Source organism: Priapulus caudatus, unplaced genomic scaffold (genome assembly GCF_000485595.1).
Source record: "Priapulus caudatus unplaced genomic scaffold, Priapulus_caudatus-5.0.1 Scaffold189, whole genome shotgun sequence".
NCBI classification, from domain to species: domain Eukaryota; kingdom Metazoa; phylum Priapulida; class Priapulimorpha; order Priapulimorphida; family Priapulidae; genus Priapulus; species Priapulus caudatus.
In genome coordinates this window covers 441,901-464,687 of record NW_014577250.1, presented here as the reverse complement: position 1 = coordinate 464,687, position 22,787 = coordinate 441,901, and the positions used below count along the sequence as shown (strand labels likewise).

General features: G+C 46.2%; 2 protein-coding genes across 2 annotated transcripts in view; one reads left to right on the top strand and one right to left on the bottom strand.

Moving 5' to 3' along the window:
- The window catches only part of LOC106807006 (staphylococcal nuclease domain-containing protein 1-like), an 18,419-nt gene extending 4,634 nt beyond the window's left edge, over positions 1 to 13,785 (top strand). Inside the window, 20 exon segments of the mRNA XM_014809204.1 lie at positions 906 to 1,063; positions 1,419 to 1,510; positions 2,026 to 2,112; positions 2,114 to 2,185; positions 2,602 to 2,708; positions 2,841 to 3,023; positions 3,314 to 3,437; positions 3,785 to 3,867; positions 4,759 to 4,945; positions 5,484 to 5,531; positions 5,534 to 5,633; positions 6,345 to 6,421; positions 6,423 to 6,479; positions 8,128 to 8,316; positions 9,100 to 9,238; positions 9,678 to 9,871; positions 10,590 to 10,697; positions 10,978 to 11,058; positions 11,487 to 11,654; positions 12,172 to 13,785. Coding sequence (XP_014664690.1) covers positions 906 to 1,063; positions 1,419 to 1,510; positions 2,026 to 2,112; positions 2,114 to 2,185; positions 2,602 to 2,708; positions 2,841 to 3,023; positions 3,314 to 3,437; positions 3,785 to 3,867; positions 4,759 to 4,945; positions 5,484 to 5,531; positions 5,534 to 5,633; positions 6,345 to 6,421; positions 6,423 to 6,479; positions 8,128 to 8,316; positions 9,100 to 9,238; positions 9,678 to 9,871; positions 10,590 to 10,697; positions 10,978 to 11,058; positions 11,487 to 11,654; positions 12,172 to 12,237 — 2,320 coding nt within the window. The 3' untranslated portion in view covers positions 12,238 to 13,785.
- Positions 13,786 to 17,449: 3,664 nt separating this feature from the next.
- Positions 17,450 to 22,787, bottom strand: part of LOC106806995 (JNK-interacting protein 1-like) — a 7,648-nt gene continuing 2,310 nt past the window's right edge. The window contains exons 3-10 of the mRNA XM_014809191.1: positions 21,954 to 22,175; positions 21,428 to 21,611; positions 20,665 to 20,826; positions 20,349 to 20,426; positions 19,951 to 20,069; positions 19,193 to 19,369; positions 18,679 to 18,773; positions 17,450 to 17,630 (exon numbers count right to left, since the gene is read on the bottom strand). Of these exons, the coding sequence (XP_014664677.1) occupies positions 17,450 to 17,630; positions 18,679 to 18,773; positions 19,193 to 19,369; positions 19,951 to 20,069; positions 20,349 to 20,426; positions 20,665 to 20,826; positions 21,428 to 21,611; positions 21,954 to 22,175 (1,218 nt within the window). The remainder of the gene's footprint in view (positions 17,631 to 18,678; positions 18,774 to 19,192; positions 19,370 to 19,950; positions 20,070 to 20,348; positions 20,427 to 20,664; positions 20,827 to 21,427; positions 21,612 to 21,953; positions 22,176 to 22,787) is intronic.

The following is a 22,787-nucleotide window of genomic DNA, read 5'->3' as shown; positions in this document are numbered from 1 at the left end:
AAGCTGTGCCACGCAATCTTGTATCATGTCTCTCTGGATTATGGATGTGCCATGAATATGACAACACTCACATCATTGAGGCAGTTGAGGAATCCATGTTTAACCCTCCTCTTGAGGGTCAAAAGGTTATCAGACACTTACTCTTCGCACGTCAGCGGAAAGCACATTTCATGGTCCTTTCAATAAAGTGATAAAAATGGTAGGTCAGCGCTGAAACAAAAAAGTTTTCCGCTCGGTCTGGTCCGTTAGACCATGTCCTCAGAAAATGTCTGATATCTGACCTTTTCCCCGCTGCCCTTTGACCTGTGACCTCCAATTTCGCACTAGTGATGGGTTTCCTCTCCATCACACTATACATCGAATATTAGGAGCGTAGGTCAAGCCGTTGAGATTTGTGCCGCAATTCCGTATTTCCTCCTTTACCTTAAGTTAAGGGGGAAATATTCCCCCTCCATTGACACACCTTGACCTTTGACCCTTGACCCCAAATTCGACATCCCGAGTCCTTTTCGCGATCCTCCCCGACGTCCCAAATATCAAGACCGTACATCGAGCGGTTAAGATTTGTGGCATAACTGTTGACGGACGGACGGACGCACGCACGCACGGACATTCATGCGATTTTACAAGCTGCATCTAATTTTGTCAGCTGAGCTAATAATTAAAGTACATATTAATTTTTGTCAATCAGTAAAACTTTAAACAGATTTACTGCATGTAATTTTCCTTGTGTGCCTGCAAGCTTGTCAGACCTTGAAAACGCATCTCCAGGCCTGGCTGGATATTTCTCGGCCAGTTGTGTCCACCTCAAATTTATGTACACAGTGACCAAGCAATTTATCAGTTGGTAAAATTACTACGATCCTTGCACTAAGTAAACCTCGGCAATGCTTTCGTTTGTCCAGTGAGCAGACGAAACTGATTGAGATGGAGGATGTAGCAAAGGCAGCTGGAAAGGGCAAGTGGGCCGAAGGAACGGGATCGGAACACATGCGAAATATCAAGTGGACGCTGGACAACCCACGCAACTTTGTTGATTCTCACCACGGAAAGCCAGTGGAAGGTATGACACATTGAAGCGTATCCAGTTATGTATAACAGTTTATGGGATTTACACTAACGGTATGGAAGCATACTGGGTAGGGCAGCCCCAGCTGTTTGTTCCCACGGATATATCCCAGGTATCTGGTGCCCCACAGCAAGTAAGAAAGATAACCGTGGCACTTGTTGTCAGTTCTGTTTGCGAAATGCTCCGTGAATGGGTGCACATACATGATCTTATATCAACACTTAAGTAACATTGTTGGTTGTCGCTGCTGTTGCTGATGGTTGTAACTGAGTGTAATCACCGATGGATACGAGTGTTTGTGTTTGTCATGCTGCGTCCAACGTGTTTTTTTATGTTTACTCTTTGACAGCTGTCATTGAGTATGTCAGGGACGGGTGCACGATGAGGGTCTTCATCCTACCAAGCAACCACTACGCTACGATCATGCTGTCGGGAGTCAAGGTGCGTGTCACAGTCTAGACAAGCATTACTATTGCATTGTCAGGGTGAAGAGAATATAGTCAATGCACATTGGTGACAGGGTTTTGGGATGCTGGGGGTCTCGGGGTGGAGCTACAGCATGGTAATAGCAGAGTTATGAGAGGCCAAAAGGGTTATGAGATGCCGGGGGTTTCGGGGTTGGGTTACAGCCTGGTAATGGGAGGGTAATGAGAGGCCAAGGGTCAAGTGAGGGCTGGGGTCATGCGAATGTATGGCAGGGTCATGAAAGATAGGCTGTCATGCGAGTGTTATGAGGAGTCTTGACAGGTCAGAGGTCACATGAGTGTATAAAGGGGTTTATGACAGATCAGTGGTCACATGACTATATAAAGTGGTCATGACAGATCAGTGGTAATGCAAGTCTATGGAGGGGTCTTGACAGCTAGGTAACTGGCCACGTGAGTATATGGTGGGGTCCCAGGGGGTGGGATCGGTGGTCACGCGAATGTAGCCTTAGCCACTGATTGTCGCTGCAGTGTCCCATGTACAAGCTGGAAGATGGCAAGCAGGTGCCGGAGCCGTTCGCCGAGGAGACGCGGTACTTTGTCGAGAGCCGCCTAAACTGCCAAGAGGAACGTCGAGGTCGTGCTTGAGGGAGTGTCCAATCAGAACCTGCTCGGCACCATCCTGCATCCGGTGAGTGGAAGGATGCGGTCGCCGTGGTGACCGCCAGCGGGCGATGCCCGCCAAGTTGACGCGGTTGTCGCCGTGAGACTGTTAGAGATGCTGTTCACATGTGGAGAGAGGGTTAGATGAGAGAGAGAGCGAGATATAGCGAGAGATTGCGAGAAATAGAGAGAGAGAGAGTTGGAGACGAGCAGAGCAGAGCAGTGGCAAGAGAGAGAGAGAAGAGAAAGAGACACGCAGAGAGAGAGAGAGAGAGAGGGAGAGAGAGAGAGAATGGGGGAGGGAGTGGGAGCGAGAGAGGGCGGGAAAGTGAGAGTGAGCGGGCGAGAGTATGTGCAGTGAGAGCATATAAACACATTAAGAGACTATAATGACCTAATGTATCTATAGGCATTTCGGATGTAATATGCATCTGCGTGTTTCAGAATGGCAACATCACAGAGCTTCTTCTCAAGGAGGGGTTTGCACGCTGTGTCGACTGGAGCATGGGAGTTGTCACGCAGGGACCAGAGAAACTCAGAGCGGCCGAGAAGTACGTCTCTCCCACGCGTCTCTCTTTCGTCAGATCCTACAACCACCGTACTATCGTGTACGATGCTCTCCCAGTGTCAACACGAAGCCCTATCTAAGCTCCTCCTCTCATCTCTCTCTCTCTGTGTCGCAGGAGCGCGAAGGAGAGGCGCGCGCGCATCTGGAAGGACTACGTTCCGAGCACGCTGGGCGTGAACATATCCGAGAAGGAGTTCACGGCGAAGGTCATGGAGGTCGTGAATGGCGACGCGCTCGTGCTGAAGATGGCCAGCGGCGAGTCGAAGAAGGTCTTCCTCGCCAGCATTCGTCCGCCAAGGTTCGCATAGGGGGCGCCGCGATCGCGCTGCCGACAAAAGGCTGCGGACGTCGGTCATTTCGGTCGTCGACAGTTTCGCGTGCATGACTGATCGCGCGCGAACTGAGCGAGACGTGATAGGATTGTACCATTTACTTTTTTTTACTTTTAATTACTTTTGCACATTTCACTTTTTTTTTACTTTCTTTATTAAATTTTTTTACTGAAGTGAAATTGTGGTGATATGAACGTTAGATGTATTTTTAATGTTGTAATGTGATGTCACATATGGTTGCGTTATTTGTGTACAGACAACAGGCGGATGCAGGAGGAGGAGATGGGGAGAATAGGAGGGTTCGTGTACGACCGCTTTACGATGTGCCCTACATGTTTGAGGCTAGGGAATTCCTGCGAAAGAAGTTGATTGGGAAAAAGGCAAGCTTAATGCAATAATGGTGGTGCTGCTATTCACAGTAGAATATATTGTGCTGGTAATCATGGGTGTTTTTTAATTTTTAGGTAAAGACTTCAGTTTGCCCTCTTAAACAATTTATGAAATCATGTGGACAAAATTGTTCCATTTGAGAAGTACCGGTTGGTATTTCCACTTAACAATTTGTTCTGGAGTTACATGCCTGCATAGTTGTAGCATCAATTTAACCATGAATCTCCCAGTAAAAACACCTCGAGCTTTTTAAACTGTTCAGTGGTGGGAGGTAAAACTGAAGATGAAGAAGGTAAAGAGTTAAAGTGTTTACGTGTGTGTACGATCGATGTTTCAGGTCAATGTCACCGTTGACTACATCCAGCCAGCCTCCGATTCATTCCCCGAGAAGAATTGCTGCACAGTGATGATTGGAAGCATGTGAGTAGTCACATAGTTAATATTCAATCGTACAGCGAACAAAATCGCTGCAAATAATCCATTCTGGACCACCCTTAGAAGGTTTCTCCGTTTCCCATAACTTGATCCCGCTGCTGAAATTTTATTATGGAAGGTGTTTATATGATTATGGTTGATGTATATGATTATATTGTGTTGGCAGTGATTGTGTACACTTTGTGGCCAGCTAAATTACCTTCCACTGAAATTTTCGGAAAGTTAAAAACGACTTGGTGTTATTTATAGGCCATGTCGAATGACAGTAATGCCATCAGGAGTCTATCAATAGGAGTAAGACAGACTAAAACCGACAAAATTCAACATTTAGTAGCCTTAGTCTACCTCTGATTTATTGTATAACACCAAGTCGTTTTTAACTTTCCGAAATCCCTGGCGAACCTCGCTAGTTGTTTGCATTGTTCTGCGGTAGAGGGCGATTCAACGGCGGGATTTTTACCCAATGTTCCTATTGTGTCCCATTATTAGTAGTATGAATTAGTAGCACGATTTTACCCAGCGCAGCGGGTACCCGCAGCTAGTGTGGTATAAATTGCTAAAACCACATTGTACGTTTGAACCGATATCTCCCGATTTGTCATTTTTGTGAGACCAACGATTAGACACGGAATTAGTTTAATGATTAAGGTAACACTTGAGCTCAAGTTTATCGAGTTAAACACAATAAATCATAGGTAGACTAAGGCTACTAAATGTTGAATTGTGCCGGTCTTACTCCTATTGATAGACTCCTGATAATATATACCTCCTTATTAGATATGTTGCCCTTCTGTTTGTACGTTGTTCCTACCTTCACTCTCCCGTTGACGTCGTTCCCGCGTTGATCGAACGTGCGCCTGCGCGCTCTCGCTGCAGCAACGTCGGCGAGGCACTGGTCAGCAAGGGGCTTGGCACGGTCATCCGCTACCGGCAGGACGACGACCAGCGATCGTCGCAGTACACGTGCTGCTGGCCGCGGAGAGCCGCGCCATCAGAACGGCAAGCCGTCTGCGCATGTCCAAAGAAGGAGGTGCCGCTGCACCGTGTCGCTGACATCTCCGGGGTACGTGTAGAGGGTTGCGGGATGCTCTTTTGTTGATTTGGATGTTTTTAGCGGGATGTTCTTGTGTTGATTTGGATGTTTTTAGCGGGATGTTCTTGTGTTGATTTGGAAGTTTTTAGCGTGATGTTCTTGTGTTGATTTGGATGTTTTTAGCAGGATGTTCTTGTGTTGATTTGGATGTTTTTAGCGTGATGTTCTTGTATTGATTTGATGTTTTTAGCAGGGACGTTTCTTGTGTTGATTTGTATGCTTTTAGAAAAGCGCCTGAAGGTGATTGTTAGAGGAAAGGCTTGAGGCGATTTCAACAGTTTGAGTGTTCCCCTCTCCAATCCATGTTAAATGACTCGTTGGTGAATGATGGAATTATAAACAAGATGTAGATTTAACATGACATTGTGTGAATATCGTCTGTATAAATTGTATTTTGGCCCACAACCACTTTTCTGAGCCTCTGAAATGCAAGGTCACGTTACTTTCAACGAGTAATTGCTTTAACATGGCTTAACGTAATCATGTGTCTCTCGTTGTCTGTTCCCAGGATCTGTCGAAGGCAAAGCAATTCCTGCCTTTCTGCCAGCGCGGGTCGACAGCGATGCGGAAGCCATCGTGGAGTTGTGCGCCGGGCGCGCTCGCCGTCTCCGCTGCTTTATCCCTCGCGAGACCTGCCTCTTTACATTCCTGCTGGCCGGTGAGTACTGCTGTGCTGCCGTCTCCACTGCTTTATCCCTCGCGAGACCTGCCTCTTTACATTCCTGCTGCGCCGTGAGTACTGCCTGTTGCTGACCGTCTCCACTTGCTTTATCCTTCGCGAGACCTGCCTCTTTACATTCCTGCTGGCCGTGAGTAACTGCTTGCTGGTCTCAGCCATCCGTCGCTGCTTTATCCCTCGCAAGACCTGCCTCTTTACATTCCTGCTGGCCGGTGAGTACTGCTGCCAGCGGAAGGAGAAACTATTATTACTGATAAGCGAAATAGATTAAAATGATAGAAAAGATTGAAATTGATAGTATTATTATATAGTAATTGATAGTATATCGATAAATATATATTGATAAGTAATATCACTGGAAGCGGCCTAAATTGTTATGTGACTTGGATTCACGTCGCACCATTCAGGTGTGTTGTAGAGGGTGTGTTCCTGCAGGGAAAACACGTAAAAACATGGATGGCAGCTCACTAGTATCGTGTTGGGCTGGATCATCATTACGTTCTGTAGGTCACCATTCCGGCGTGAATCGCCATACCATTCAGATTGTCATTGCGCAACAGTAGTGATATATATATAGTATATAGTGATGTATAGTGTAGCTTGTAATAATTGCCCTCATGGTGCAAGCTCGACTCCCCCATTCGAATATTTTGTGTGGATGTGTGACTGTCCGTCGCGTTGCTTTATCAGGGATCAGCTGTCCACGCGGATCCAGGCCAGCACCCAGCGGAGGCACCCCCGTTGAAGCTGAGCCCTACGGAAATGAAAGCCCTGCAGTTCACCAAGGAGATGGTGCTGCAGCGGGAGGGTGCGTTTTGTCTCGCTGTCTCACATGTCTGCTAGATTCTCTTTCATTTACCCCTCGCTTACTGAATCTCTCCTGTTACACTTATTCACGCACTCACTCACTCACTCATTCACTCATTCACTCACTCACTCACTCATCGCTCTTCTAAATGGAAGCTTCTGTGATAAAATTCTTTTGATTGGTAAGGCAAAGCATATCGTTCTGCTAATCTATGTGTAATTCTGTTAAGCGCTATCGATCGCTGGGCGAGTGTCATTCACCGAGTCTTGCCCTGACTCTTAATATCATCCCCATCAAATATCTCTTCTGGGAAGCCAACTCTTCCTCGTAGCACCTCCGGCCTGGGTCACTAGTTCCTGTTCTTCTCATGCGAAGCCTGAAACTCTAGTACAGGTGAACACTGACCTACTCCTGGGTCATGGGACAACCGTCCACTCACGCGACCCACGCCTGCTCCCGAGACGCCTCCTATCTCTACGACTCTCTTGTACAGGTAGACGTTGAGGTGGAGTCGATGGACAAGGTCGGCAACTTCATTGGCTGTTTGCTGCCGCGACGTGCATCCGCTCACGCGACTCCCCTCCCGCTCACACCTGTTACTAGTACGACTCTCTCTCTCTCTCTCTCTCTCTCTCCTCTCTCCTCTCTCTCTCTCTCTCTCTCTATTCTCCTCTCTTCTTCTCTGCTCTTCTCTCTTCTCTCTACACTCTGCTGGACGCTCCTCTCTCTCTCTCTCGTACACTCCCGTGACTCCCGCACGTCTCTCTCTCTTCTCTCTCGTACACTCCGCTGACTCCCGCACGTCTCTCTCTCTTCTCTCTTCTCTCGTGACACTCCCGTGGACTCCCGCACCTTCTCTCTCTCTCTCCTCTCTCGTACACTCCCCGTGACTCCCGCACGCCTCTCTCTCTCTAACTCTCTTCTCGCGTACACTCCCCGTGACTCGCGCACTGCTCTCTCTCTACTCTCTCTCTCTTCGTACCAACTCCGCGTGCACTCCCGCACGCTCGCTCTCTCTCTCTCTCTCTCTCGTACACTCCCTGCTCCCGCCACTCTCTCTCTCGTCATCCGCTGATCGCGCATCGTCTCTCTCTCTCTCTCTCTCTCGTACAACTCCCGTGGACTCCCGACGCTCTCTCTCTCTCTCTCTCTCGTACACCCTCGTGACTCCCGCACGCTCTCTCTCGCTCTTCTCTCTCTCGTACACTCCCGTGACTCCCGCACGCTCTCTCTCTTCTCTCTCTCTCTCGTACACTCCGTGACTCCGCACGCTCTCTCTCTCTCTCTTCGTACACTTCCCGTGACTCTGCCGCTCTCTCTCTCTCTCTCTCTACACTCCCGTGACTCCCGCACGCTCTCTCTCTCTCTCTCTCGTACACTCCCTGTACTCCCCACCTCTCTTCTCTCTCTCTCTCGTACACTCCCGTGACTCCCGCACGCTCTCTCTCTCTCTCTCTCTCTCGTACACTCCCGCTGACTCCTGCACGCTCTCTCTCTCTCTCTCTCTCTCTCTCTCTCTCTCTCTCTCTCGTACACTCCCGTGACTCCCGCACGCTCTCTCTCTCTCTCTCTCTCGTACACTCCCGTGACTCCCGCACGCTCTCTCTCTCTCTCTCTCTCGTACACTCCCGCGACTCCTGCACGCTCTCTCTCTCTCTCGTACAGGTGGACGTCGAGGTGGAGTCGATGGACAAGGCCGGCAACTTCATCGGCTGGATGTTCGTCGACGGCGTAAACCTGTCGCTGTCGCTCGTCGAGGACGGCCTTGCGTCCGTGCACTTCACCGCCGAGCGCAGCCAGTACTTCAAGCAGCTGCAGACGGCAGAGACGAACGCCAAGGAGAAGAAGCTCAACGTGCGTAAACCAAGCGGGGGAGGAGGTGGTGTTAGGGGAGGAGGGGGCAAGCAGCTGCAGACTGCTGAGACGAATGCCAAGGAGAAGAAGCTCAACGTGCGTAAACCCCCAGGGGGCGGGGAGTGCACGTGTAGTCATGGGGGGGGGGTCTGCACGTGTAGTCGTGGGTGGGGGGGGGGGGGGACGGGGGAGGAGTGTCTGCACGTGTAGTCGTGTGTGGATGGGTGGGGGGGTGGGGTCTGCCACGTGTAGTCGTGTGTGGGGTGGGTGGGGGGGGGTCTGCCACGTGTAGTCATGGGGGGGTGTCTGCACTGTATGTCATGGGGGGGTGTCTGCGCGTGTAGTCGTGTGTGTGGGGGGGGGGGGGTCTGCCGTGTAGTTATGGGGGGGTGTCTGAACGTGTAGTCATAGGGGGTGTCTGCGCGTGTAATCGTATGGGTGGAAGACGTGTTGTTAGGGTAGGGCAGTGTAGGGGGGCAAGTAGCAGCAATGCTGATGACAGTAACAGTGACGGTGTTGGTATGTGTAGTTATGTGGGATATCACCAAATGTGACAGGACAGTATTATATGATCATACACGTCTTCAGATATGTACATCATCACTTTTCAGCATAAAACGGGCAAAAACTGATGAGCACTCTGATTGTGGTGTGTGCAACCAGTGATAATATATCTTTGTTTGTGAGTATGTTGTATTCACATTGAGATTTTGGCCTTTAGTCGTACGGATGTCAGGGAATCTGGAGCGCTTATAATCAACATCCAGAGGCATGTGCTTGCAGATGTGGACGAATTACGTAGAGGCGGAGGAGATACAAGAACCGCTGGAGGAGGAGCTGGAGAGGAAGCTAAACTTTAAGTCGGTGTGCATCACGGACGTGGGAGACGACCTGCACTTCTATGCACAGCACGTCGATAGCGGTAAGCTCAGCCACGTTCAGCCGTCTGTTAACAGCGCCTGCCGTGTGACAGTGGATGTACGTGTGTGCATGCGTGCGTGCGTATGTGTATGCATGTATATATGTGTGTGTGTGCGTGCGTGTGCATTTATACATGTGTGCGTGCGTGCATAGGTGCGTGTGTGGGTGCATGCATGTGTGCATGCATGTGTGCATGCATGTGTGTATGTGTGTGTCTGTGCGTGCATGCGTCTGTGTATGTGTGTCTGTGCGTGTTTGTCTGTGTGTATGTGCGTATGGGCGTGTGCATGTATATATGTGTGTGTTTGATTGTGTGCATGAGCGAGTGTGTGCGCGTGCATGCATGCGTGCAGCTGTGTGTGTGGATTCACTGGTTGACGTATACGCACGCAGACACACCCACACGTTTCTCATCGCCACTCTCTTATCTTCCTTCGCAGGTCCGCAACTATCGCAGCTCATGGAGCAGCTGAGGAAGGACATGGAGGAAAACCCGCCGATAACGAGTGCGTACAAGCCGAAGAAGGGCGAGGTGTGCGCGGCGAGGTTTAGCGTCGACAATGAGTGGTACCGCGGCCGCGTCGAGAAGGTCATCGGAAACAAGGCGGCCATCTTTTACAGCGACTACGGAAACGTGAGTCGTTTTGTGTCGATCGCTGCATTATATTATTTCCTATCGGTTGGCTTTATCCCTGGGAATCCTGGGATGGATATGGACGGTGAGCGACGTGTGTGAGCATGAAACCACTGATAATAATAATCTGTGTCTGTGAGTATGAGTATCTGTGATATTGTAGTTACATTGAGATTTTGGCCTTTAGTTATACAGATGTCAGGGAATATGGAGTGTGTATAATCACCATCCAGAGACATGTGCTTGCATATATGGATGAATTACGTAGAGACAGCGACGTGCGCGATGTGTGTCGGTCGCTGCATCGTTTCGTGTCGGTTGCCACGTTATATTATTTCCTATTGGTGACGTTATCCCTGTGATCTTGGGATGGACCTGGACGATGGGGTATCATCGTGTCCCAGCCTTATTCTCAGTGGGGAGAGAAGGAACTAACTACTACGTTGATGTCTCTCCAGATACACAATTTGAGATATCAGGCAAAGCGACTTGACTATAGCTATTCGTAAGATTTTGGTAGGAATTTGAGTAGGGATTTTTGTGGATCTTGAACATAGCATAATGGATATTTTGTATTCTCATTTATTTGCGTTTTCACCATTGTCCATGTAGTTCAATTTCGTATATTTTTATCGTGTGAACATTTGTGCTACGCATGGTCGTCTTGTCTCTGGGGGAGCATTAGTCTAATCGCTGTTGTTGATTGTTTTTCTGGCAGAGAGAGAACGTGCCATCAAGCTGCTTAGCACCGTTACCAGCGCAGTACAAGACGTTGGCGCCGCAAGCGCATGAGTATGGCCTCGCATGTGTCACCGTGCCAGCCGATGTAAGCACACCAGTCCACCCCATAACCAATTGTTCTTTTGCACTAACCTATCCTACGATAATATTTTAATGTCTTGTTTTTTTTTTTACATTCGATTGGTCTAATAACATGTACGTGACAATAGTATATGTGCAGCAAATGAAAAATTGAATTGGAAATGGAGCAATGGAATTTTTCACCCGCTTCTGACTTACACAGTTTTCGCAGACTGTTTCTGTCTCTGAAAAGTATTGTGCCTGGGTGAGTGTGTATTGTGGTAACGTGTGGTTACTTTCCTCAGGCGGATGCCCGTGCAGATGCTAGGGAAGCTTTCGCAGAAGATGCAGCCAACCACCAGTTCTGCCTGAACACTGAGTACAAGGTATGTGAGGTGTGACAGTTCGGTAGAAGATGGCCGACATAGAAAAATGACAGCTACATAGATAGATAATAACGGACATGTAATGAATGGACAGTACTTATATTTATACTTATATATATTACAGATGCACGCATGCACACGTATGCACATACATATGTATGTATATCAGGGTTCTCCCCAGGCCTCTAATGTGCGTCGCTCTGACATGCCTTCAAAGCTGAAGCTAATTTACAACATCCTATACATTCTCCAACATGCCTTAATTTACGGCCGTGTTTACTATTGACAATCCAGACAACTTTGAACTGATCGAGTTTACCTTTGTATTGTGCGTGCGTGCGTGCGTGCGTGCGTGCGTGCGTGCGTGCGTGCGTGCGTGCGTGCGTGCGTGCGTGCGTGTATACATAGTGTACATGTGTGTGTTACAGGTGGGCAACCTGGAGTACGTGACGTTACTGCGCGTGGACACGGATGAGGACGTCGCGATCACGCTGCTGGATGAGGGACTCGTCTATGTCGAGCCGAGACGAGAGAAGCGGCTGCAGAAACTCCTAACTCAGTACAACAAGTCGCAGCAGGAGGCCAAGACGCAACGGGTAAGCAAGGGCTTCATTGATGTCCGATTTTCATCGCAGTTCGATCGTACCTGACACTAGGTCACTGTAGTACCTCAACACATCGAAGTATCTTACACACTTGATAAGACTCTCTAGAGATTGGTATGGCATAATTAAAATGCCACTAGCTCACAGTAGCATCTTGTAAATGCGTGTGCACATTCAATCATGTTTTGTTGTAAAACCGTGAAATAAAAAAAGCAAATAAACACAATGGAGCACTGAATATATCAATACTGTGGTGAAGGTGCTGCATTGTCTATTCACATACATGAATACACACATATACCATCTTTAGAGGCACACGCAGATACACACTACATACATGGGAGTGGAGTGGGGCTGCATGAACAGTAAATGTGAGACCTTCAACCTCATAAACCACGTGCCATAATAAGTGCATCAGATTCTATAGCACGTTGAATGACGTGTTTCATGTGACCTCGTTCACTGAGCAGTAGGTGTTTATGATTGTCATTTCCTTTTTCACTCGTAGATCAACCTCTGGCGCTATGGCGACATCACCGAAGATGATGCCAAGGAGTTTGGTTTCAATGGCTAGTTGCCATGATGATGGCTAGCTATCTTCTTGTTTGATATACGCATGGAACCTTTACACCTTCGGCAGCTTTTTGCAAAGGTACTTAAAGATACATACGGATTAAATAGCAACTGTCGATTGAATGCAACAACTACCGCATGAACTACTAAGGCAGGGCGATAGCAGTCCCAAAGCTAAGAATTCAGATCAAGGCATCAATCATGAAACTAAACGCTGGAGTCGGCAGTTTACGGTTGCTCTGTCTGCGATTCGCGCCACTTGCGTGAATCGTGAGACGGCGAGATCTGCAAGGAAAAGCATTCAAGTCGTTGATTGTAAAGGAACCGTGCGTCTACCACACGAGAAGGGATAAAACAGAAAACACAAGTTGACGATAGGAAAATTTAACTCTTTGCCAATAGAACGCTGTCCTTGTTTTCCCCTCGGCATGAGGTAAATGAAATTAGGCCTGTGTCGTTATGTAGTCGTGCACGAACGAGCCAACTGTGAGAGTTACTGCATCACACGTGAATAAACTTGCCTCCAGTAAGTTATTTAGTCGTGTAACGATAGTTGATCCCACCTGAAATCGAATGCAAGGAAAGCGTTTCAAGCAGAAGACACAACGAGAGATATTTTGTTTTTGTTTTCGTATTCGTGTAGTAGGCGAGGTGGGAATTTAGCATGGGTTATTGTGGTGTCCGGTTTAGGTGTCCGGTGAGGTTGACCCGTATTTTTAAATGTCACGACGACGAGACTTAGGGTATTCCTAGATGCATGGAAAAAATGCAAATACTATTAAGCAGTGTGTATAACTGCACGGCTCGTCTCAGTGTTCGAGTAATGAATTCGCCAAGCAACGAAAAATGGTTGCTACCACGTGCAGATGGGTTGGCAACTCTTGTGGAACAATGCATTCAACTATGGCATAGGCTATCTAGCGTAGCAGAGAAATAGGATGTTGAGAAATATATGGGAGAGATGAAGTGAGAGAAATGGAGGAGAGATAGAGAGGCAGAAGTAGGAGAGATGCAATGCAAACATCCACGAGCTTCACAGTTGTAATTAGTGGTTAATTAATACTCGATGCCAGTCTTCCGATTTCGCGCCATGCTCTGTGTTGTCACTGTCAAGTGCTACTAGGTCTCTTCCACGTCCCAATATCGATTTATGCAAGTTTCACCGACGCTGCATGAAGTTGCCCGTAGAACGTCGTTTTGTAATGTACTGTTAACACCTTTTTTTCCTTTGTGAGGGTGCGTATTGTTATTTCGTCTTAATATCATACTAAACATTTATTTAAGAAAAGCACGGGGTAATTTATCAAGTGGAAAATAATCATGTTGATGGTTGGCATACAGTTAATAACAACTTAGTTGATAGGACGTTGCACATTTATTCCGGATCAACGAGTTTCCTATACGTTTCGATCTCCGAACCGCATGTGTTTGCGCTTGACCGCGGGCCAACGCGTGTGTGCCAAAGCTGATTCGTGTCCGATCGTGGTTTTGTGTTGACTGGCCAATAATTCTTGAGGGGAATAAAAACTCGTCGAAAAAAGTTTGTGACTGATCGTCGTTTTTTAATGATTTTCGTGTACGTCGTGGTAACATGCACATTATAGAGATATGGTACATCGTTTCGCAACACGTTCGAATTGCCTGCTCCATTGTTAAACCTCAATATATTTCACGTTCATACGTAGCTTCACCTGTGTAGCTATTCGCTTTGCAACAAGGGAGAGCACAATAGGTACACATGTATACAGGTAAATAGCTAGTTCATACGTAAACAACACTCCAAAGGTTACCGTGATGGAGCCCTAAACGATGATTCCGAGTAACTTAGTTGTGCCCAATTCATGTGATAATTGCCGAAATGCGTTTTGGACGTATCTGCATATTTGCATCCCTTATTCAGTGGTGTGACGGTGATCAGCGAAAATGAGTTCCCATTCTCACCTATAGCACACAACCAACCAAGTGCACGTATAAGTGCATCATTGACGAAACGTATGAAGTTTACTAGCCATGTATGTATGTGTGTATATATATATATATATATATATATATATATATAATATACATATATGACTATTACAGAATGCAAATGATTCTTTCCACACAACGTGATTGGGGGAAACAGCAAAATTTTTCTCACAACCCATAGGAAGGTTCGTGCGTAAGTTGGTCACGTACATAAGCTACCACTGACTGCACAAACTCGGCAGCAGAGGTTTTCCTCGGCATCCCTCTACCCGTATTCATCAGTCCATCATTTCATTCTTACAGCTACACTTCTGTATGCAATACCAGCATGACATACAACGAGAGAATAACCGTATTCCTATCCTGATATTTAATTTATACATCTCGAATTTGGATATAGCCGCACAAATGTTATTCTCTTGCTGTACATAACTCATTCACAAGCGTCACTTCGTTGGCGTTCGAACGACGTAATACTAAATGATTTGATAATCCAACAACCAACAAACGTGACTAATTACAATGTAAATATGGTGCTATAATTACATCCATTATTATATCTTTGCAAACGTAATGTGCAGACAGCAACAGGCCTACTGAAGTTTGCGTGCAAACAACTATAATAAAACACTAAATTCATATCACATACTGCCCATATATGTAACGGAATGCACTAATATATAGTATAATTATATTATAATTATTGGTAAATTAGTAATATAACCCTATTCCCTGGATGGAGAACAAAACATAACAATATAAATATGATAATTATAGGCATCAGGGTTTTAAATCAACTCTGGCGAATCACAGATTTTCCTCTTCCTACTCCTACCTAAAATTCTGGTTGGGATCACTGCCCAAAATCGTTCATTGGCGTTACCATCCGACACGCTCGCACAAAATTCTGAACCCTGATCCTAGAAAATGTAAGCAAACAATTATCACAGCGAATATAATACCACGTCAAAACATGAAAAGCTGGAATAAGTCTAATGCATATTGAATTGCGCGAGACTAGACGTAGGAGTAGTAATATGCACAGTAATATAATGATAACCCAGCTCTCTACCATCTCAACCCTTATAACAGCCGCTCGTGAGCACTAACTAGTCTGTGTGGTAATACTGATACAGAATTGCAACGAAAAATCATCACAGAAGGATCCTCGTAGCATCAGACGGATTCAAACACGCACTGCTTCATATCACAAATCATATCCAACTACGGACGATACAGCGTATACGGCTGCAAAAAAATATGCATCGTAAAATATAATGTAAAGTAGAAACATCACAAATGATACGGAACAGCGGACTAAAAAACCACGTATAAATGGTGCAAAATATGCTTCAAACAATAACAGAATCGATTCTAATATTTCAAACGTTGCAGCAGTGCTTTCCTCTGAAAAAAACCTTTTTCTAAATCAATCGATAAACAAATAAATGAGCAATTAAAAATATAAGTAATACTTTCAATGTTCTCCCGTCCCCCATCGCATGCTCAAAAGAACTTAATATTCGGCATAAAAATACATTTACCCTGCCTCTATCCATGTCAAACGTAAAATCACGGGATTCCTGCATCCATCCATCCATCATCATAACTCAGCTTTACAAACATTCGATAATGCATCGAATGCGTAACACAAAGCCACAGCAAACACATCGGGTTGCGCAAATTGGTACGGAAGCAGACGGTCACGCCAGCAGGCTTAGTTGCAATCAATGGCTAGTGCCAACCATGACCGATCTAACGACGGTCACAACCAATCCAGCGCTAGGTAAACGTGACCCGGGTGAGCAAGCACACACGTCGGAACATCGGAAGCAATATATTGTTCTCCCAGCATACGTCGTAAGTGATGGCGTCCATTGCCAGACTGCACGTTTTCTCGACGTGTTCGTTGACCGAGTTTTACGGAGTGTGATTTATTTACGTGAGTAATCAGTAAGGAGCACCAGGGAAGCTGCTGAACATGCCCACAAGGCAGGAAGCCCGAGTACACATCAGCTACCTGGCAGTACGTACCCTCTTCTAACAAAACCCCTTCTGTGCGTGTCAAACTTGTTTTTTTTTGTAATAAAAATACATGCGACCGCAGCTAGGCTCAGCATCCCCACACGCATACATTGAAGCAAAACCAGTTGCCCTTAATTCGAGATGTAAACACCTAGTAAATAATATATTTAATACGAGTGTAAAGAAAAAACGAGCGCTCAAAGAGGAGCGATACTTGTTACGTGGCGACTAGAGCTGAAACATAGAGACTGAAGTGCGACAGGAAGAGCGACTTCCTTGGCCGACGACCAAGGAAATGCCTGACGAGCGTACGAAATTTCAAGCGATAACCGTTAAGAAACAATACTGAAAATCTTAAATCGGGAACTTTCGAGTCACGCTGGTAATGAACGTCCCTTCTGTGAGTCGTGACAGAACATTCATGCCACTGTTGCAGAAATCTTTGCGCATTCCATCACGTCATAGACTTCGTTTTGTTTCAAGAGGAAGACGTTTTTTTCGACACGACGGACGTCCTGTAGTAAGTGCGACCAAACTCACAAAAGCGAACACTGCTCATAGCTCACAGCAGTTCTACAAGTCAAGTGATACGGGCCAAGCACATGAAGGACACAGCAGCAACATACAACCCCCCCCCACTCCTCCAAACAGGAGATCAAAGACTGCACCGCCTCCCACTCCACAGATGCTGAAGTATATATCCGGCTTTCACGTACTCTGCATGTGAATCCCTTTCCCCCACTTCCACACACGTTTGGTGGAACGTGCATCTTACGCCCGAATTAACGCAGTGAGGGCAGAACATCTAAATCTAAATTTTCTTGATCCATTAATATATCATACTCCACCTCTAGCCTTAGTGCTTTTGCACGCTGTTCCCTCTACTTATTAACACTGCTTACACCCTTACACTAACAGCTTGTGGAAATTACCCCATCATTAATGGTGTTTAAAGACCCTTTACCCCCCCCCCCACACACACACAACTTGTATGTAGTGCACCTTCCCACATCCACACAGTTTTCAGCACACGCTCCCACATCCATAGAGCTTTCAGCACACACACCCTCCCCCCACATATACAACTTGCAGTCTACAGCTTCCTACAGCTGACAATCTTCTCTCCCACAGCTCTAGCACCCCCCCCCCCCACACACAATTCTTCCACCCTCCCACCCCCACCCTCAACCTCACAACATAGCCTGCCGGTCTGTGCGTCATCAGTCCATGTAGATGTCGACGGTGGGATGCGACTGAGCCATGTAGACGCGGTACTCCTGGTAGAAGCGCTGGAACGCTCGGCCGATCGCCTCGGCGACGGGCTTCGTCGTGCCATCTCCCAGGTAGACGTGGCAGGCGAAGCGCGACTCCGTCGGATGCTTCGTGATAAAGCCAAAATACCTGCGGAAATCGCGACAGTGAGCATCCCGGCAACGCGCAGCGCGACGGCTAATGGTCGCGATAGTAAGTTTAGTTCAAATCAAAAAAACTTATATTATATAAAATATATTTATATATTTTTCATAATAATTAAATTTTATTATAATTATTCATATAATATTAAAATATATTTATTATAAATTATTAATTTGAAATTAAACTTAGTTTAATATCAACTCCAAGCAGCTAGAATTTAATAATGGAGAGTGGTGGAGTTTGCCAAATTAGACAATGAATAAATTAGGAATTGGTTGAACAAAAAACGATCAAGTTTGTGCAGCTGAGCAAAACAAATTAAGCATTTTTAAAGCGATGGAAAGTTTGTGCAATTGGTTAATAAATTTGGGTGGATAGTCATTATCAAAAATCAACATACAGTATGCGATGTTGCATCGCAAAAATATCAGTGGCAACAATTTATAGGAAGAATGTAACAAAAGGAACTAGAGAATCTCCATGGCCAGCCCACCCATGCAGCCCCTACTTTCTGTGTACCGCTTCCGATGGCACCATGATGACAAGGGTTTCAGTATTTTGGGGTTTCACAGCGAAGGAATCATTAAGTTTACTACTGTAGTGTACACCGTAATTGCTGCTAAAATGACATCCTGCTACGCGCCTCGACTTTAGTAATCAATACATTGCTTTCAACACAGATCAGTGTGTACATACGACACCTCCAGTTATCCCACATACACTACTCTGGCATGGTCTAACTGACGTCTGCGCTAGTCAACACACGATTCCTAATGGGATTTGAGAGATTACACTAGTTTCCAGTAGAGACCACAGCATCATGACTCCATTACTTCTAAGGGCTGTGGACTGGTGGAAAGTAGTGCTAGGGAACGATTGTGCTTGTCCAACTAAGGATAATTTCTAAGCCAACCCCACTCTGTACTTCCCCCCCCCCCAATAACATCCACACAACGTATATATACAGATTTGTTATTAGAAATGTTATTCGAGAATGCCTGTTAACAATAGAAAATACTAGAACAGATCTCACCTGTGATTTTTTGGGTGATATCCACAGAAGGAGATGTTTTTCAGACTGAAAAAGTGGTCATGGTGAGGTTCCTCACACATCAGTTGCTGGCCACCCTAGAACACACGTGCAAAAACAGAATTAAAAACCTTTTAGGACAAAGTAATCGTTCCCTCGGTCTTAATTAGACATATGTCAGGACACCTCAGCAAGTTGGAAGGGTGCCAAAGCAAACATTTCCCTCAAGTGAAAGACACCAAGGCAACTTCCTGCTTGTTATTATGCAGGACAGGCAAGGATACGCACACAATATATAATTCGTAAAGAGGGCACTCATGCAAACCAGTACGGGAATCATCGCAGATATCGCCATGAACATCTTACAATTTTCGCGGCACAGCAAAAAATGCCGAGGACAATCAGCGGCACATGCGTAGTAAGATTTGTAGTTTTTTTTAAGGTTCGTAGTCAGATTAGAACCCCGCAAACTGTAACCATGTTGGCGAGACACGGCAACGCTTGACGTGAGACTCACCCGCTGCTTGCCGAACATCCGCTCCAGCTTGAACTTGAGCCGCTCGGCAGCGGTGCTGCCATCTAGCCGCGAGTCCTGCCCCATCTTGTCAACCATTCGCAGGCCATGCTGACTCACTTCCAGGATACAATATGGCGCCGGCGGCGCGCCCGGCAGGTTCTTGCGTGTCTGCGCAATCTGAGCAAAACAATTTTCGTTCACTTAAGATGGCGATCAACTAATATTTGTAAAGAAATACTTGTCCTAAAAGATTTTTTCTAAAAGCTTCGCTCAAATTTACTTAAACACTAAGTTTTATGGTGATAAAGATTCTACTGCTGCTGATGGTAATGCTGCTGCTACTGCTAGCACTACTATTTCTACCTGAGTAATGTAGCCACATGTGCATGCCGCTAGCCACAACCAGAGTGCTAAAGAATCTGAATTTCCATGTAGAAATTCTCATCCCAGATACGAGCAAAATCAAGAAGTTTCTTAACGCTAATGCACATTAATGCGCAGCCATACATGATCATGATTAATGCGATTGCTATCGCATTTACCTGTATTAGTGTTAATTTACAAATCCACGCATCCGTGCCACGAGAAATTAGACACCTCGGAAACACAACTACACAACAAAAAGACAGATACAGCGCAAAATGAAAGCATATCGGAAGCAACTCCATAGCAACAGATGCTGCCTCCTCATGCAGTAAAGCAACACTCGCTCGTGAGCCGAATGAGATATCCGACCTTGAGAAGATGAAGCCACTGACCTTGGTGATCGCCTGACAGAGCACCTGGTTGCCCTTGTGACAGGAGACGCCGACCGAGCCGAGGAACTTCAACGGGAAGTTTTCCGTGTCCGTCTTTGCGGGGGCAGGCGTGTTCGCATCTGATAAATGAATTAACGAGTTATTTATTCATTAATATATTTATTAAATATTTCTTTATTGTTTATTGATTTATTTATTCATTAATTAAAATTTATGATAAGGACCTCACAGCCGACATCCCGACGTATATTTGTCAGGACACCCCCGATGAGCATGTACATTCTTTACAGTTTTACTCAAAGCCAAAACCTAATATCGCACGTCATAGCCATAGGATGTTAGGCAAATGCATACACCAACTACAGTCATTGTCGGTTCATCAACGAGCAAGCACGTACCTGGATCTAGACTGTACTCCAAATCAACTGCGTAAGCAAATGGAAATATCCCCTTTTTCTCGGTCCTAAAATTCACACCTGCAGAAGCGCAATGATACAGGTGCTATAGGGTGGTCATGCATATTACTATCCCTCCTTTAAACACAGTCCTGAGTTAATGGAAACGGAACTCTTCATCAGAAACAGCAAGATGTTACCAGTAGCAGTATTACTAGTACTGTAGTACGTCAGTGCAACAGCCAGACCATATACTTCTACACTGCTTGACTGCAGATTTTCATTTTGTTATTTTGAAGCACGAGTTAAGAGACAATACCTGTGCACCAGAGGTCATCGTCCTCCTTCTCCACAAGTATCAGATCACCGATCTCTATTTCCACCTCGTCGCTGTGCCGGGGAACGAAGCGATAGAGACCTCTGTGCGTCGCTTTGAGGCCCGACAGCGATACACTCGCAATGCTGCACGTCGATACATCGCCTGCGAAAAAAAGCGAATGTGACATTCCAACAGGTGGCAAGCAGTGGAACTAAATCGCTCCATCACTACTGAAATCCATCCACCAAGGACGTGCACGTCCAGGCAATTAAGAATAAGGCAGTAAGCGAAGACTCTTCTCTGGTGGAAGACGAAGAAGCAGGCTGGGACTCACCGCTGTATTCTGACAATCATTCATGCCAGAAGGAATGCAAGAAAGAAGAGTGGAACCGAGTGCTGTATTTTGACAAGTCCTGGCAGACAGAATGCAAGAGGAAGAGTGGAACTCAACGCTGTACTCTGACAAGTCGTGCCAAGAGGAAGGTGTGGAAGAAGCGTGGGACTACGGCTGCACCCTGACTTGTCACGACAGAGGTAAAGGCGAGAAGGAAGAGTGGAATGCACTCTCACTTGTCACGACAGAGGTAAAGGCGAGAAGGAAGAGTGGAATGCACTCTGACTTGTCACGACAGAGGGAAAGGTGAGAAGGAAGAGTGGAATGCACTCTGACTTGTCACGACAGAGGTAAAGGCGAGAAGGAAGAGTGGAATGCACTCTGACTTGTCACGACAGATGGAAAGGTGAGGAGGAAGAGTGGACTCACCACTGTATTCCGACGAGTCGTGCCGGGGGGAAGGTGAGGAGGAAGACTGGGACGTGTGTCTGGAGCGGCGCCGGTGCATCCACTGCGGCTTCTCGTCAGGACTGGAGTCTTCACACAGCAGCTTGTTGTCCGCGTGAAGGTACGACTGGTGCAGATCCGAGTTCTGCAGCCTCAACTTCAGTGTCTTTTGTTAAGAAAAGCAAAAACCAGCTCAGATATGTTTGCAACAAAAGACAAGGAGACTGGTAAAAGTTCCAAACTCAAGCAGCAGTCTCAGCGTACGTTTTCAAAGCGATTGATCAGTAAGTAAAATGCCCCTTTTGTAGTAATTTGAGGTCATCGAGATTTTGGATTCAATCTCATAAAAATAATGGATTTCAAACAAAAACTAATGCCTTATAAGAAAGGAAAGGAGCACAATTACGCCTCACCCTGAGCTCTGGTACCATGCACTACACACAAGCATACCACGACCACAGATGTTCACAACTGTCAAAATAGTCGCCATGAAACTTCACCACAGTACCTTTCCTTTCGGGGACCAGGTGGCACAACCAGCCATCTGTAGCTCGTCGGCAAGCGAGAACTGATTGGCCATCACGTCGCGACGTGTCGACCTTCTCTCTTTGGTCATCTTAGGCGACGCCTCCAGTCCTTCGTCTGATGATGTTGACAGCGAACTTGAAGAGCGCACTTTAGGCATGGCAGCATCTTTGATCTTGGGTGGCCAACACATTGGCGCACAGTGCTAAAAAATCGAGTTACCGAGTTACTTATTACCAAATATTTAACCAATAGAGCATCTAAAATTCTATATCACGAGCGCGTGCGCGAGTGCCTGCATGTGCATGCATCTATATGAGCGTGTTTTTTCAGTGATCGAGCCACCATATACCAACCATCATTCCTCCCCCATATATGCTCTATGTGGTTAAATGGTCTAACAAGTGTGCCTACAAAGACATGATTGCCTGTCAGCAAAGTCAGGTTAATTCAAACTGACGAAATTTCAAACGTTTCACAAAAACGAAGTCATGCGGGAAATGGCTAGTATAATTATTACATGTACCCGCAGTAGTGCTGTGCGTCGGATCCGATAATCCGAATCTGATCCGATCCGAATCCGATTGGATTCGGATTCGGATCGGATTCAAAATAGCCATCGGATTCGGATTCGGATTCGGATTCAAAAATTGCCATCGGATTCGGATTCGGATCGGATTCAAAATAGCCATCGGATTCGGATTCGGATTCGGATTCAAAAATTGCCATCGGATTCGGATTCGGATCGGATTCAAAATAGCCATCGGATTCGGATTCGGATTCGGATTTAAAAATTGCCATCGGATTCGGATTCGGA